At 35.4% G+C, this 17,694-nt stretch overlaps 1 protein-coding gene across 17 annotated transcripts in view; it reads right to left on the bottom strand.

Moving 5' to 3' along the window:
* Positions 1-3,016: 3,016 nt before the first annotated feature.
* Positions 3,017-17,694, bottom strand: part of kis (chromodomain helicase DNA binding protein kismet) — a 108,428-nt gene continuing 93,750 nt past the window's right edge. For 11 of the 17 annotated variants that reach the window (XM_075297527.1, XM_075297526.1, XM_075297533.1 and 8 more), the window contains 7 exons: positions 8,966-11,285; positions 8,636-8,909; positions 8,338-8,572; positions 8,039-8,276; positions 7,655-7,931; positions 7,211-7,594; positions 3,017-7,142 (listed from right to left, as the gene is read on the bottom strand). In XM_075297527.1, coding sequence (XP_075153642.1) covers positions 4,295-7,142; positions 7,211-7,594; positions 7,655-7,931; positions 8,039-8,276; positions 8,338-8,572; positions 8,636-8,909; positions 8,966-11,285 — 6,576 coding nt within the window. In that variant the 3' untranslated portion in view covers positions 3,017-4,294. The remainder of the gene's footprint in view (positions 7,143-7,210; positions 7,595-7,654; positions 7,932-8,038; positions 8,277-8,337; positions 8,573-8,635; positions 8,910-8,965; positions 11,286-17,694) is intronic. The other 6 variants (XM_075297531.1, XM_075297538.1, XM_075297540.1 and 3 more) reach the window with 1 other exon arrangement.

The following is a 17,694-nucleotide window of genomic DNA, read 5'->3' as shown; positions in this document are numbered from 1 at the left end:
AACTTCTTCAATAACGTTTTTCACAAAAACACCAAAAAATGACTTACAAAGTATCGTAAGAAAATTAGCTTGAGTTGAATGTAGGTTATTTTATCTTTATGATATGTTATGTTATGCTTAAATGAATTATATTTGAATAAATTGGAATTAAATGTTTTTCTTTTATTTGAAAAAGTGTGCTCTATTTTTTCTCGTATGTGCTCTTTTTATAAGCTGAATGTACTCTTTTTGCCTCTTCAAAATCTGGCATCCCTAGTAGAGCGGCACTTCATTTTACTAGTGGGAATAATCCAAAAGACTTGCATTGAGGTGGAATGTGGGCTACTAACTCGTCCTACAGGCCTGACTGCTTGAGATTCTCATATTGATGATAGTTTCCGAATTTATCTGCCATATTCTTTATAGTTGTGTGGTGTCTTCCAACAATTTTGGAAATTTCGCGGAACCATTAGCCAATTTTCCTTGAATCGGTGATTTTTTTTTTTGTTTCTAAGGAGATTTCAGTTCACATGGTTTTGACTACGTTTTCTCTATTAAATCGATCTTTTCACTTCAGGGGGGTTACTATGTAATTCGTTTCGATAATTAATTTTATTCAAAAATTGTTTTCGATTTGAATTTTCTTTCGCACTATGTAATACTATCCAATTCACTAAAAAGTGTAGCCAGCTTATAACGTAAAATGGCACCACTTACGAATAATAAAAAAGGTGTAATTTGGCGGCATTGTCAAAAATTGATAAACAAAAAATAAAAAATCCACCATTACCTCAAAGTGGTTTAGTTGATGACCTCAAAAAAAATTCATTTTACACAATTTTGGATGAAAAATAACTTACATTTTTCGCCTTTTCTCTAACTCAAATGGAATCGAATGGTATTTTTTCGAAACGAACACTTTTGACATTTACAATCGTGATACATAGTTGGTATACTTTCGAAAATCGAATAGGGGCCAAATCACCGCAGTCGAAATCGAGTACTTCGTCATCGTAATGTAGTTTACGCGGATCACCGCATTCGTTATCGAATTGTTTCTACTCGAAGTTGAACACGATAGGTAGCATGCCATCGAAAAAGAAGTATGTAGTGATTTTAGAGAGGAAAAAAGGTAAACAAAAAGAAACAAAAAGTTGGTGAAAATGTAAGTATCATTCCATTTTGGCAAAATACATTTAAGAAAGTATAATATTAGTTGCATTTAGGGAAAGTAGCCGCTTCAAAAAAAACTTATTTTTTTGAACATATTTAAAAGCTTTTTTTTGACAGACGAAAACGTCTTTTAAATCTATGGATGTCAAAAACACATTTAGTTAAAAGCACTCACTTCAAAATAGAATCACTCCACTTTAGGCAATGCTAAAGGTCTGCTTTTGTCACGAATATTTTTCCTTATTAATGCCACTTTGTACGAAAACGAAGAAAAAACACTTGGATTCATAAACAATATAAATTTCTTAGAAATAACATAATTTGATCATAAAAACTTATTTTGAATTTCTCTTTCGCTTCTAATTTCTTATTACCATATGTTTACAGTAATGTAAAAAAACAGTAGTAGATAAAATAAATTACGATCGAATGCGGTGATCCAAAAATTTACTACGATCGAAATGTTTCTCTGTAAGAAACTGAACTCGATGACGAATAGTGAAAACTAGTACTAATTCAGCAGCGACGCAACTTCGAAACAACGTAAAACGAAATGACGCAAAGCGAGGTCTAGGTGTATTTGTTTGAATAAAACCTATATATCCCAGCAAAAAAAATTAAATAGGGAGACTGTTACAAATATTTGTTCATTTCATAATTTTTAAAGGCAATGTTAATAATAATGGTTCCAATATTCGAAATTATTATGTATATTTCCTCATGTAAATGTACAGCTTCTGAAAGAGCTGATTTTCATACAAAGAAGAAGGGCATTTAAGTGGGACATTTCCTTATAATTTCACCAGTGAATTCCTCGCAGAGATAAGCGATGGTTGATTTTGACTTCTCTTACAAAGCTGCTGAAAATTCAGCAGGTTTTTGGCTGGTATGTTTTATGTTTTTTTTTTCAATAATCTTACGAGAAGCAAAATGTTTATGGGTGTTGACACACTTCTGACGCTCAAAGTAGGAATTTCTCTTAAAAATTAAAAAAAAAATCAATTCAAAGCCAATTTTTCGATTTTTTGTTGGCCCACATAAAAAAATCCACCAGACAATGATTTTCAAACCCTTACCTTAGCATAGTCTACAATTGCTCCTGCCTATGTCTGTTCTCAGTCTCATCGCACAACACATCCTTAACACCTCTCTGACTCAGACGTGAAAATATTTTTTCGGATTAGAAATCGAAAAATGTAAACAGCTGATGCAATGTATTTTATTTGCAGACAGAAACTATAAACTAAAAATATTTTTTATCGGTTATTGGACAATAGACTGTGTAAAAACAACCCCATTACACATATTCGCCGGTAACGAGGAAATTTTTAAAATTTTTCAAATTTTAGATGTGTTTTTTAAATCGTATTGCGAGCCATATGCAAGTGATTTTGCTCAATAAAATGTACAACATATAAAAAAAACACATTAAAGTTTCACAATTTGTTATTTATCTGCGTTCAAAATCTTTTAACTTTCCATACGACAGCTGTACACTTGACCCATACAGTGCGTCTTAAGTGTGACATCTTACGAAAGCGATACATAAAATGAGGGAGCTCTTAAGCTGAGCTAAATGTAACACCAGAAGCAAACTTTATGTGGTATTTTCTTGTTTTAAATTGTTGAGTTGATATATTTAGTATTTCCCAGGTAGCTCCTAAGCTGAGCCAAATGTGGTTTGTAACACCAGAAACAAACTTTATGTGGTATTTTCTTGTTTTAAATTGTTGAGTTAATACATTTAGTATTTCCCGCCCAAATACTTGCTAATGATGGCAATAAAAATCATTTTCGATTATAAGTAATCGTAGGTAAATAAGAACAGGCTCATTTCATATTATACGAAAAAAATTTCCAAGGATTTGTTTTTTTGTTTAATTTCATTTGTTATATATGAAAATAAGCTTTTGTTTATTACAGATACATATATATTTGTTTTTGCTGTTTACTTTTTACGATAACTATAGGCTAAAAAAAATTTTACAAGTGGGAATCGAATAATAAATACGAAATATAATCATTAAAATATTGTATATATATATATTGTAAGTAAAGGGGAGAGCGTATTGGACAATAGATGTAATAATGCACATGCATTCATCGGTATTTGATGGTCAAAATTAAAAAAAAAATCCCCACAAGCCTATTCATCCCACAAAAAAAGGTCTAAAACCACAGCAGCATTAGGGAGGAAAATAGGCTTAATAGGATTTTTTTTTAATTGAAACCATCAAATACTAGACAAATTAACAACTGTTTACTACATAGAATTTTCCATACAATTGTTTTTGAAATTATTTGCTTTCGTATGCATTGTGTTTTGTTGTTGCTATTGTAGATAACCCTAAATCCTGTGGGAATTTCTCTTTTTTTTTTTTAATACAGCAGCAAAGAAATCCCCTTCCAAGACCTTGAATCTCTACAACATACATAAACAATCACAACATATTTCCAAATAATTCAAAAATCTATTTTCAAAAGTTTTTTACACATAAAAAACATTCACTCTTCTCTTAATTGGGGTGTGTAGCATTTTTGTTTTGTGTTTGATTATTTTAAAGTAGCTAAAATTTAAATGTGTGTGTGTTCTTGATTGTAAAATGAGTAAAACTACTAAAAAAAATTAAAATAATTTTATCTTATATATTACAAAATTAAAAAAAAATATATATATAATTTTTTTGTTAGCTTTTGTTTTCTTAATTGTTTTTGTTTACGGAGCATAAAAATTTTAAAACTTTTCTCTGTTTTCTTTAATTATTTAATAATAACTATTTAATAAGTCTATAGCAGAAATTTATAACTAAACTCACTTTAAATCAAATTTACGCTTTTTTCTTTTTGTTTTATTGTGGGAGAGTTGTTCTTACTACAACTCTCCCGTCCCTTATGTTAATTTTCTCGTTTCTTCTTCTTGCTACTAAGCAGCATTTTTGTTTTCTATATCGAGCTCTTGCCGATTTCTTCTCTCTATATATATATATTTTTCTTGTCATATAATTTTTACATAAGCTCCCCCTACTAAGCAAATAGAGTGGTCTGTGTCTTCATTTCATTTCAATTTTTTCTCTCAGTGTAACTGTGTCAAAATTTACTTCTACTATTTGTTCATGGATGATCTCCTCAAACGCCTTAATACTCATTCGGGCCTATCTTCATTTTCACTATTCGTGGAGAGATTTAAGGAATTGTCGGCACTTCCCGATGACGATTGGCGTGTGTGACGTGTTGAACGTAGTTCTCGTCTCTTCTCTGGCGGTTGATCGGATATTAGCGAATGATCGGCTCCCGATCTTGGGCGTTTTAGGCGACCAGATGAGCGTCGCGTTTCTTCGTTATTCGATGATGTGTTATTTGCAGATTCGTGTGAGGCCAAATCTTCTATGCTACCGCTGTGTATGGAACTTGCAGCAGAACTTGCTGTTGAGGTGGGAGGAGGAGGTGGTGCTTGTTGCTGTTGTTGTTGAGCGGCTTGAGCAGAACTATTAGAGGCAGAACTGGATGGACTTGGTTGTTGTTGTTGCTGTTGATTCGATTGTGCCGGTTTTTTGAGTATTGGTTGTATTATCAGTTCATCAGCTTCTTCATAGGGTGGTGGCATTTTTGCCGCCTCTGCAGCATTGGTTATGGTTAGTGAAATTCTTGATTCACTACGCTCGGATCTTTCACTGCTGGAACTGGCTCCAGAACTAATTGGTGGGGCTATTGTTATGGTGGTTTGTGAGGGTAAATTCGCCGCTATGCCCGCTGAATTCAGTGGCGTTAGTGTGACCTTATCCGCTTCTGGTTGGGCTGAGGAAGATGATGCCGAAGAACCACTGCCACCACCTCCGCCTCGTATGCTCTTCTCTATGCTTGTCATGCCGCCACCCAAATTCATGGAAAATCCAGCGGCTGCCAATGCTGCGGCTGCATTCAAATCGTCTTTAAGCGAGGATGTTGAAGTTTCAGTTCTTTGTCTCTTCGACTTGTGGTGATCGTCGTTGGATGATGACGAATAAGATGGTGTGGATGAAGCCGCCGATGTGGGTATCAGTGATATACCCGATCCTAGGCCCAGTGTTTTGGTATAGTAATCCATTTGTTTCTGGAAGGCATCCTTGGCTAATGCATCTTGATCCCTTTGCCTCTTTGATGATGAAGACGAAGAGGACGTCGACTGCGTCGATGAACCACCCGTCAGACCGGCCAAACTGCCTGTTAAACTGGCTAAGGAACCAGGACCGGTTAGAGGCAATGAACCCCCAGCGGCGGCCATTGCTTGTGCAGCCATTTCAGCCAAAAATGCTTGGCTAAAGTCAGCTGGCATTCCAGGTATTTGTGGCAAAGCTGCAGCAGCAGCGGCCGCGGCGGCAGCAGCTGCTTTTGCACTTTTGCTGGATGAGTTATTGGAAGATGAGTTATTATTGGATGAAGATGATGACGAGCCGGCAGATCCGCCTGTCATCGATGGTGGTAATTTTCCCTGTGACAAAGCCTGCAGAGTGGCCAGGTCTGTGGGCAACTGACCTCGAGCCAAGCACTCCATTAGTTTTTGTTGTTCCTTTGCGGCCTGTTGAGCCGCTAAGGCTGCCGCATTCGCCGATGAATTCGACGAAGACGATCGTTTATCACTTATTGTGGATGAAGATGGTGTGCTGGCTCCCGATATTGGAGGCATACCCAGGGAATTCATTAGACGGGTGGCCTGTGCCAAATCCATATTAGCCATACGTGAAAAGGATTCCAACAGCTGAGCATCTGCGGGAGGCATAAGAAGATTCGACAATTGTGCCATCTCTGCAGACGCTTGGGCGGCTGCTGCTCTGCTTGCAGACGATTGCCGGCCTCTAGAGGAAGTGCTCTGCGAACTACTTGACCCTGTATTTGACGAACCAGCCATACTTGCGGCCATAGCATTCATAAGATTTGCGGCCTGTGCAGCCGAGGAGGCAGCATTAGAAGACGATGAGGAGGATCTAGAGTTGGAGGATTTTGATTGAGATTGATGGGCCTTCGTCTGTGTGGTCGAAGTTGAACCGGAGGAAGAGGCCCCATTCATTAAATATTGCTGGGCCAACTGATCATAGGCTGCACCTAAGCCAGTTGAACCCAATCCAGCCGAACCCAAAGAGTAAGGATTCAAACCACCCATACCCATGGGTGGATACAACAAAGAAGGATTTCCAAATAGGAAAGGAAAACCGGCAGCCAATTGTGATGCACTTGGTCCTCCTGAATTCTTTGAGTTGGAACTTGAACCGGTATTTCCGGTTGATAAAGCTGAAGCTCCCAAAGCCGCTGCAGCAACAGCAGCAGCTGCTGCATTTTGTTGTAGTAATTCGGCTTTAGTTGGCTTCTTATTAGAATTCGATGAACCTGAGCCTTGACCAGAGCTCTTGCTATTCGAGCCACTCGTGGAGGAAGACGATCCTGGCATGCCCCCTAAACCACTCAAAGCAGGTCCAGCTGCTGCCATAAGTGTGGCCAGTGATTGGGCATCCATACCAGCCAAATTTCCCAAACCACCCATACCCGCTAAACTGGCAAATAAGTTCATATTGTTTAGATTTCCCAGTCCAGGAATGTTACCCATGCCCGGCATACCGGCAAATGGCATGGACAACAAGGGATTCTTTGGGTCAAATGCTGACAAAGGATTCTTAGGATCAAAGGAACCAAGACCTGGTAAACTAGCCAATAAATTGGGATTTAAGCCGGCCAATGAACCAAATTGCATGGCAGCATTGGCCTGATCCATTGCCGATTGCCTAGACGATTTCTTCGAACTCGAACTCGATGACGATTGCGACTGAGAAGATTGCTGTTGCGAAGTAGAGTGGCTGCTGGATGAAGCATTACTAGAAGTCGATGAAGGTCTTCCACTATGTCCTTTACTTGAATTCGAGTAACTAGATTCCATAGGTTTGGGCGAAGGGGCAGACATAGGATTTTGCATTTGTTCCAACCACTTGGGATCAACTTCATAGTTGGGATTTTCCGTTAGCCTGTGAACAAAGTGGTTTTATTAGAGCCATGAGAGTATGGGGAAAGGTAGCGAACACTCAGAACTTACCATTGCATTAGTCTCTTGAGCTGTGGTGCCTTGTTACCGGCTAAACGTTTGCCTGTCTGCTTATTAATCACTGGCACAGGTTCGTCTCCAGTCAGTCCTGGAGGTGGGCCTCCCATTGACTGTTGCTGATGCTGTTGTTGTTGTTGCGATGCAGCAGACTGACTGTGTGATTGCGATGCAGATGATTTAGATGATGACATTTGTGAAGCTGATAGCGATTGTTGAGCAGGTGTGGATGACTGTTGACGATTCGATCTTCTTCCACTGGAACTTGTCGATGGAGCATTACTGCTTCCACTTCCTGGATAATCCATACTCAAAGGTGCACTCATATCCGTTAACCATTTGTCGACTTTAGTGTCCATTGGTCCTCCATATTTGGTGCTACAAAATACAAAAACTATTAACTGGAATCCCTTTGTGAGGAGGCATCGATAAACTTACTTTAATTTCATAGCTTGCTCCATGTCAGCCAACATACTTTCGTACAATTTACGCTGTGCTGGAGGTAAGCATTGCATCATTTTTTGCTGTTGCTTAATGAATGTCTGAGGATCAGTGGCCATTGTCTGGGCCAATAGAGCATTCAAACTATCTTTGGCAGATAAACTTCCCATGCCGGCCATATTTTGCAAGGCTGATAAACCAGAACTAGATGAATTCGCCGCAGACGATGAAGACGACTGTTGTGAACTGCTCGACTGTGAACTGCTCTTTCCTTCTGCAAGATGAAGAAAGAAAAAAATCGAAAATAAAAGTTTAGTACGACTTCTTTAGTTGGTGGGTGTGCCAAATTGTAATTGCAAAAGCTCAGAGACTCAAACTCACTTCCGGGCACTGTCGTAACAGTGATAGTAAATGGTTTTTGATTTTGTTGTTGTGATGCCATCGAAGAGGGCACATTGGCCGGAGTTACCGATACACTGGGTGGTATTTGAGGTTTCTTCGACGAAGGCAAAGATGGATCGGGGAAAGTCTTTTGTTCTTTAGCAGCCGAAAGTCCCAATACAATTTCATCCAACTTCTTACGTTTCTTTTCTTTACCCACCACAGGTTCTTCAATAGTCTGTAAATAGGAAAATGTGTTGATTAATTGGGGTCAGCAGGGCAAGGCTAGAAAAACTTACGCAATTATTCTTCTTCATGAGTTTATTGAGAGTATCATCCAATTTGCCACCACCTTTGCTGGCCATTGAAGGGAATGCCGAACTCAAGGCAGCATGTATACTAGAAGTAGAGGCCTGCGATGTAGAGGAAGATGATGATTTCTTGGGTCCCATTGAAAAATCTTGAACTTCACTCAAATCAATGGCTCCCGCCGAAGCAGACTTCATGATATCGGCCATATTCATTTTTGGTAAACTATAAAATCAATGGATATATTAGAATAGCACTTTGAATGACTTTTTTGTTCGAATAATATACCTGGAGGATAAATCCATAGCTCCTCCCATTGAGGAGGGTGGTGGTGTTTTTAGTGGCGGTACAGCTGGTTTATTAAATTGACCCGATGATTGGCGGCTTAGAGGCGCATGTTGATGAGCTGGAGGAGGCTGTAAAGCTGAAGCCAATGATGAATTTGGTGCTGGTGAAGCAGCAGACGAAGACCTTCTTGAAGATGATCCTCCTGTATTGCTGCCCCCAGCAGATGCCGCAGCAGCCATGTTGGCAATCTCTGTTTCCCAATCTTTAGCAGCTACTGAAAATGATGGGTGTTACATTCAAGGCTAAATGCATAGAGCTCAATATACTTACATGATTGTGAACTATTTAGTAGAGCATGCAATTTCGCCCGCTCCGTCTCTACATCGATGGCTATGTGACGCTTGCGTTTTTTACCCGAATTTGTGTTATTTGCATTTGAGCTGGGTGTAGGAGTACTATTGCCTGCACTGGGTATGGTAAGACCGGATAAAGCAGTCAACGACATACCTGGCAATAGAGCGCTTAGGGCACTTGCATTACCACCAGCAGCTGCCACGGCTGCAGCCATAGCGGCATTTAAGCTATTGGCATCCAATCCACTAAGACCGGCCGCTGCCGCTGCAGCGGCTGCTGCTGCAGATACTGAAGATACATTTGGTGGTGGAGGAGCTGGGGTCGATATTTTGGGTGTTGTAATTGGCGACGCATTTACCGGTGTCAACGGTATTGGAGAAGGTGCCGGAGGCGTTGCAGTTACAGCATTAGCCGCTTGTTGTTGAACCTGTGAGGTTGGCAAATGTTTAGTTACACCCTGATCGGTGGTGATGGTAATGACATCAGGTGTAGTGGAACGTTTTTCAATTGCTACACTCAAATGAGGTATGGCTTCATGGAGACCAATATTAAGCTCAATACCCTTGCATCCGGCCAAGGCAGAGTAATCCTTATCCACTGGCCATTTGCCAGTTTCAACACAGGTTACAATATGACATACACGTCGTTCCAAGGCAAAATCTTTAAACCATCTAATCAAACACATTTCCAATTTAGGTTTCTCCAATTTTTGTTTAGCAGCACCTGGCTGTATAACTTCCAAATCGGGGAAACGAGCTTTAAGCTCAGCGGCTTGTTTGTTGCATTCTTCTTCGACAGCTTTTTCTTTTTCTTTCATGACTTCCTCATCATCGGGATCTGGATTGGAGCCACTAGTTGCAGTAGCCAAGTCCAGGATTTCTTCTTCATTTGAGGATTTCTTAGAATCGTCCGAAGATGATTTCTCTTTAGGCTTGCTATCTTCCACGGTAGGTTCCTTGGATTTTTCTTCTTCATCCTTGGTGAGATCTTCGTCAACAGATTTATCAGATTCTTTCTTATCTTCATCTCCTACTGATAAGTCCTCTTTTTTATTTTCTATGGTCTTATCATCCTCCTCCTTTTCATCCTTGGATTTATTCTCTTCAGTTTCGCTAGATGGTTTGTCGTCTTCTTCAGAGATCTCCTTTTCGGATTTTTCTTTTTTAGATTTTGATAAATCTTCTTCTACTTCCTCATCCACATCCATTGAGGTTTCTTCTGTAACTTCCTTGGATTGTTTCTTCTTCTTCTTCTTTGGCGACTCTTCTGCAACCAATACATCCTCTTTCTCCTCCTTTTCGGCGTCATTCGATTTTGTTTTTTCCAAAGACAAAGGTTTATTATCATCACCTCCTTCCACATCATCATCATCATCGTCTTTTGTAAGATCTTGACATTCGATGTCTTCTTTAATGCTCTTATTGGTGGATAAATCCTGGTTCTTTTCACTTTCATCCTCTGCTGCAGCGATATCATCCGATTTCTCTTTTTTCAAATCTTCCGATTTTATATCATCACCCTCGCTCTTTACTTCTTTCTTTAAGGAATAATTCTCCTTTTTGATTAGACTACTCTTGGTCAAGAGCTCGTCATCCAAATCGATAATTTCATCCTTAATTTGTGAAGCACCCGAAGCGGGTAATTTCTCAGCATTTAAAGCCTCCAATTTTATGGAACGTTGTATTTGAGCCTCCAATTCACGTATGAAACGTTTTTCGGAATCAGCAAATGAAAACGAGTGATCATTGAATATGAATGTCTCCGATCGGTATAGACCATGTTTGAGTACAGCTGCCAAAAGTTCTTTGTCATGCTTTCCGGGTTCCCACCAATCGGGTGTATCAGCATTTACCATGCAGAGTTTTAGTCGTTCCTCCAATTGAGGATGTTTGGCAACTTCTCTCAATTTCGACAGTAATTCCAGCCGATCAAGAATTAATTTCGCATGATCCTCACTTATATCCTCAATGATACCCTCGAGACCTTTCTCATTTTCAGACAATTTAACTCCAGCCTGTCGTTTGCACATTGTTATGAAAACTTTATAGTAATCACTAAGCGTCTCATCACTCTTACGCTCCAGATGGGCCATTTGTTTGAATTTCGTCCAATCGGGTACTAGACTTGTGGTACCAGGTGTTAAGGCTGAAGGCGGCAACAAATCGACACCATAACCGGTAAGTACACGTAAGAATTCATATTCTTCACGTCTATTCCATTTCTTGGGTATACATTGAAGACGTTGCATTTCTCGTTCTTTGGCAACCATTTCCATTTTGCCTTGACGTTCCATTTTCTGCAAAGAATAAGATGGAAAAGAGAAAATTCACAAATTAGTATAGATTTTTAAAAAGGTAAGGGAGTATGGATTTTTTTTTAATACAACTATTTAATAAAAAATACACATTAATGTTATTGAACTAATAATAAATAAATGAGTGCTCGGTGAAGATGAAAAATTAAAAAGTCTTTTTCTTTTATAATTTCTTCGTGATCAAAGCTCTTCCACAAGGAGATATAGACTTATCTCCTTTACAATGTTGTTATAAAAAAATCTCAGGATCTCTTTAAAAGATGATATAATAGTGATAGCATACAGAGGAAGTTATAAAAATCGTCAAAGAAAAAATCTCTAGATCTAGCCAAATGTTATGGGAAAAAACCCATAATGCCTAAAAGTATGCTTCGAAAAATCCCTATGTGACCTGCATTACTGAGAGCAGATAAATCACCGCTGACAAACATTGTAGGATAGAAGCCACGAACTTCTATATGCACAAAATCACAATGTTAACCATTGCATCAGATTTATGATGATAAACTTTAGATAGATAAACTTTATCGTAAATTTTAAAACTCTTTTACTATACAAATAGTGTCAATAGATTTTTTTGAATATGGACATAAGTCAATAATTTAATTTTTATGAATCGCAAACGGGTGAATTTTATTGTATTCACTTTTCCTTCTCAAAGCCTTCTAGCTGTCTCATGTACCGCCTGAAAGTATGCAAATATCTCAATCAAATGTTTCTATAAAATGGGTACTGCTCCGAACTTTCAATATCAAGGATTTTTCGACTAAAAATGAAATAAAATGATGGCTTAGTTAATTTACATCAAATTTGAAAAAAAATGTCACAATTGGTAAAAAAATGTCACAATTGTTTAAAAAAAAAAAATGTACCACTCTTTTAGCGAATGATACTTTTTGTGCCACTTTTCAAAAATTCTAAAAATGTTCAATGGACATGCAATCTACACTACTAACAATTGTTATATAGTTGTTGTATCTAATCAAGTTTTAATATAATCTATATTTTTTTCTGAAAACATTTCTCCACGATCAGACTTTCGTCATATCACACAAAATAAAATCCATAATTCCAACTCACTATTATTGGTAGTCATGGGATGGATTTTATTCAAAACACCACAAATCTACATAGACTTAAATTACGAAATCAACCAAATTGTCTCCAATCAAATTACTTCCTCCTAAGTAGGGGAATATTCAATTATATAGGCAAAAAAGAATGCAATATTCAAACGAACAAATGATTTCCAATACAAAACACCCTTGAATATAAGAAAGAAAATCGATAATTTGTCGCATTTGTGTAATAGTAGGGCAATTATTTATTTAGTTTGCTGGAAATAAATTATAATTGTAATAACAAATGACCTTTTCTTTTGTTTCCATTCCCCACTAAAATCATTAGTGTTGTAGTCATTGTGTAGATGAATATGTAGATACCTATAAATCCACATTTATCGCCATGAAATATATAAGGATCAATATGTAAATTATATGAAATGAAGAATCTATAATTTTATTTTTTTTAAGTGAAATCATCGTCAATGAAAAAAATGTTTAACAATTTTCATTAATGTATATATAAACATTTATTGATATTTTAAACCTCTGCATAGAAAATGTCACCAAAATATTTCCAATTAAAAAAGTTGAAAACGTAATCAATTAAAAAAACATACAAATGCACAAACTTATTATACCCTGTACCACAGTAGTGGTGAAGGGTATAATTAACTGATACAATTAACTTTTTAATCAAATTAAAACATACACAAAACAAATCTGATTCAATCACGAAATTAAATGATTCAATTAATTTTTTAATTGAAATGTCTTCAATCACAGAAATGATAGTATTAATTAAAAAATTAATTGATCCAATTAAACAATTAATTGAAGGTCAATTAAAAAATTAATTGATACTATTAATTTTTGTGATTTTATGTTTCAATTAAAACAATTTTTGAATCAATTATATTTTAAATTGAATGTTTGTTAAAACTCAATTAAAATTTTAATTGGAAAAATTTTCGTGAATTTTTTTCTGTGTAGAGTCAATTAATAAAATTATTGAAAAATTTTTACATTTTTATTTAAAATATTAATTATCCCAATTAACATTTTATTTATTTTATATTTATTGTAAAAATAGTCAAGTCTTTAGGCCAATATAATTAAATAAAAAATATTTCCAAAAAAATTTAAACTGTGAAATAATTTTAATTGAACTAATTAAAAGATTAATTGAAAGTGACAGAAGAAATCAATTAATTTTTTTAATTATATATATTTGTTATTTCTAATTAATTCTGTGATTGACACCATCATTTTCTTGATTTACTCTTTTTATTAATTAACAAAATAATTGAATCAATTAATTTCGTGATTGAATCAGAAAAGAATATTTTTCTGTAAATAAAAAACATTCAAATTTCGTTTAGGTTTAAAGTTAAAAATGTTCCAAACTTGCTTTTTTATTTAGTCTACTTTTAAGAGAACAAAGCTGAACTTAATAGTTTTCGAAATGTGTGTCAAAAAAAGAAGGAAAAAGTCCATTAAATGAGATTAAAAACTCTTTAAATTAAATGAAATGTCTACAATGAACATTCGATACATTTAGGGTCGGTTTCTGAATTGGTGATCGTGTCGATAAAAAAATGTTTTTTTTTTTCGCATACAAAAAATTTTGCTAGCCGGTGGATTATCCTCCTGTTAAGTACTAATTGGAGGATGAGAAACCGGGTCTTTTATTATAATAAAAATAACTGCAAAAATTTCCCATGACAAACCCTAATATACAAATCTACATATGAACATGTTGCGCTCGTGTGTGTGTGTGTATATATAAATTAGTCATTTAAATGACTTTTAATAAATGTTTAGTTAGAAAATATGTATTAAAGAGGGAAAATAAAACTATGAACGAACATTAGGCTAAACGCGAATGAGTACATATAACGGAAATAAGAAGGGGGAGAGCGTTGGTACTTATAGAGGTACAATGGAGGACATATTTTTGTATCCTAATAAAATTCTAAACAGATAAAATCTCACTGGTATCCAAAGGATTTGTCTCACTGGTATCCAAAGGATTTTGATATTATTTTCTAATCAATGTCGATGTTTCATTATAATTCTGATTTTTTAAGGAAGCAACGTGATACTTTGGATACTTAAAACCAGACCACTACTACTTTCACACTGTGCTTGAATTCTCCTCAAAGTTCATTGCGCTAATAAGTCTTTCTCCCATGTTCCGATGTTCAGAAACGCAAATCACAAAAAAATATTTTTCTTATATCGAAATGCTATTGGACTTCCATCCAATTATGGTATCACCATTTCATTAAAGAGAACCATATTGTCAAATTTTAATTTTATAAGTCTTAGGTTTGAGAAATTATCGCTTCCTAGTTCACCGTCCAAAAACAAAACATTTTGTTCTTAAAACAGGTTTGGGGTGATCATATTCCTTCTCTGCATACACAGATAGGTGAGAATTCTACTTTAAATGTTCATTGTTTGAGTTGAAACCGTTATAAATGTAAAATGAGAGCAAAAAAGCTAATCCCTCGGAAAAAACCTAAACATTGGCAACACTGCTGACCACTATCAATTTATGTGATAAATTTATAAGTGTGTATAAGATTCAAAATATTTTAACCCCTCAGTCGAAAGACAAGCAATATCCAAAGGTACCACCTAATGCTAAGCGAATATAATAAATGGAAGAATTACAAACATATGTACCATGCATAAATAGAAATAATAAATAAAAATGAAAAACTCTAGCATTTCATGCACACATTGTATCGTTGTATATACCAATTGCACACAATAGTAAATACGCGCGCCTTCATCACCTATATTTTAAGTCGGAATGGTAAGCAGAAACCATCACTGGGTGAAAGCGTACATAGTTCGTTTTCATTGTGTGTATCTCCTCCTTCTCCTCCTTGTTTTGCACAACCCATAACCTACTCTTTACACCGCCTTCAAAATCAAAATGTCTCAAATTGCCATTGCCACACATAGAAAACGAGTCACTAGTGTTTGCAATCATATGCGACAACGAATCGAGATGGGCAGCGCACTTACCACCCCAGTTCCCTAATGTCAGGCTGTATTGCAAAAACAAAAACAAAAAACACAAGAAAAAACTTCCCCCAAAATGAGACCAGAGAGAATGAGAGGCAAACAGGACGAAAAAAACGATTTTAATGAAAAATCACCCAAAATATGGCCCACAAGTATAACAACAATGTAGGTGGTCGCGACTTATAGCTACCTAAGAGCTATTTGCAAAACCAAATCAAATACAAAATTCAAAACAGAGACCCAAAAAATAAGCTAAACCCTATTAAAGGACGAGAATACAGATTTGAACATTTCGTCGGTGGTTGTCTAATGGTAATGTCGCTGCTTTTGCCCTATCTCTCTGAGAATGCAGCAGCCGGCTGTGACTGACTAACATCGACTAATAATAATGAACATTAATAAAATACATTGAAAAAGACGAAAAAATAATACAAATAAAAGTAAAATTTCATTTTGCACCCCCTAATTCTATCCAGAGTACATCCAAATCACATTCAACATTATTACCATCACCACCACCACTAGCAAATGCTACTGTCAACGTCATTATCTTTGCCCACTAAATCGTCATCAAATTCCCCCCCAAACGTCATTAGTATTATTGTCACGAGTATAAGCCATACTCACCCAAATAAATACCATCTACACATCCATATACAAATACACGGTAAAGAAGAAGCAAGAGCAACACAATTTATCTCAAAATGTGCTTGAGCTGTATTTAAAATGAAATAATATTGGTAAAAAGAAGAGAAGGCTGGGAAGAGGAAGAGAGTGTTGTGTATTCTACACGTTGAATTTATAAAAATTTACATTGTCCCTTTCTATACATACAATTGTAGGGATGCCAATGACAGAATCCTGAATTGTACATCAGATCCTTGTCATAAATCGAACAAGTAGTGGTGGTAATGTATTATTTGCACAATGTTGACTTAGTAAGAAAAAATATTGAGTCGAATACAGTTATAACGAAATCACAGATATCCGAGTTTTTGGTTCGTTGTAACTATGACAAAGAACGCTAAAAAATGTTTATATATTTAGTCACTTGGAATTTAAGTGACATTGAAATTGAAAGACAATTTCCTTTATTTTTCTACTGATCTGATTTAAAAAAGAATATATTTTTAATGAAAATGTCTTAAAAACACGCTATAAACATAATTGTATTATAAACGTAGCCTAATTAGCCTAATATGAAAGATTATGCAAACTAAATTTTAGGACAAGCAATTTTTTTGCAGAGTTTTTATTAAAGAATTAAAATTAAAATTTATTTAAAATAATTTTCATAATCTTTTTAAAAATGTATCGAATCTTTCTTTAAAGTAAAGAAAAAACATATTTGATTTAGCTCCGTTAGGCATTAAAGCTACTATTACCATACAAATTCCATCGATAAACTGTCAGTAAATTATTTTTGAATATGGGCAATAACCTTTAAAGAAACTGAGATATTGAATCTAAAGGTATTGAATAAGGTATTCAAAAGGTATTTAAAAAATACCAAAGGCAAACAAATCTGTAACCCTTTGACTACCGACCGATCCCCACCATATTCTGCATTTAAAGTTTTTACCAGATTGTGGTCATCACTGTTGCTACAATTACCCTGATTGAAAACAGAAAACACCAAAATATTTCCAATTAAAAATTTCATTGAAGTTGAAAACGTAACCATTTACGTTACGTTCAAAAATTCAACTGATACAATTTACTTTTTAATCAAATTAAAAAATAAAGTCAATTAAAATAACACTAGTCTACACTGAAAATGTACATTTGATGAGAGGTATTTTGATCTTCTGAATTCGAAAAAAATGTTAAAAAATTTTTTATGGAACAGTTTTTGAGATATCCCGTTATTTTTAGTGTTTCATTAAACAAATGATATCTCGAGTTAGAAATGTCCGATTATATCGCTGTTGGTACTTAAATGAAAGGTATTGAGATGACGAATAATCTGTGTAATGTTAAGTGGTTAAAAAAACTATCGATGCAAAAAGGGCAAATTTTCAAAAAAAAATCATGTTTTACAGTGTCCCTTTTGCGCCTGAAAAGTAGTCGCATCTCATCAAATGTACATGAAAAAAAATTATTTTGTAAACTAGTGTAATGATTGTTTTATTTAATTAAAATAATAATTATCCCAATTAAATTTTAAATAAAACAAAACATTTTAATAAAATTAATATTTTAAATAAAATTAAAAAAACAACAACAAACAAATAAAATCATATGAATTTGGAAATTCTGTTCGAAAATATGTAATTAGTTTCTATATACTA

This window comes from Haematobia irritans, chromosome 2 (assembly GCF_050003625.1).
Source record: "Haematobia irritans isolate KBUSLIRL chromosome 2, ASM5000362v1, whole genome shotgun sequence".
Taxonomy (NCBI): domain Eukaryota; kingdom Metazoa; phylum Arthropoda; class Insecta; order Diptera; family Muscidae; genus Haematobia; species Haematobia irritans.
This window is presented reverse-complemented; position numbering and strand designations above follow the sequence as displayed.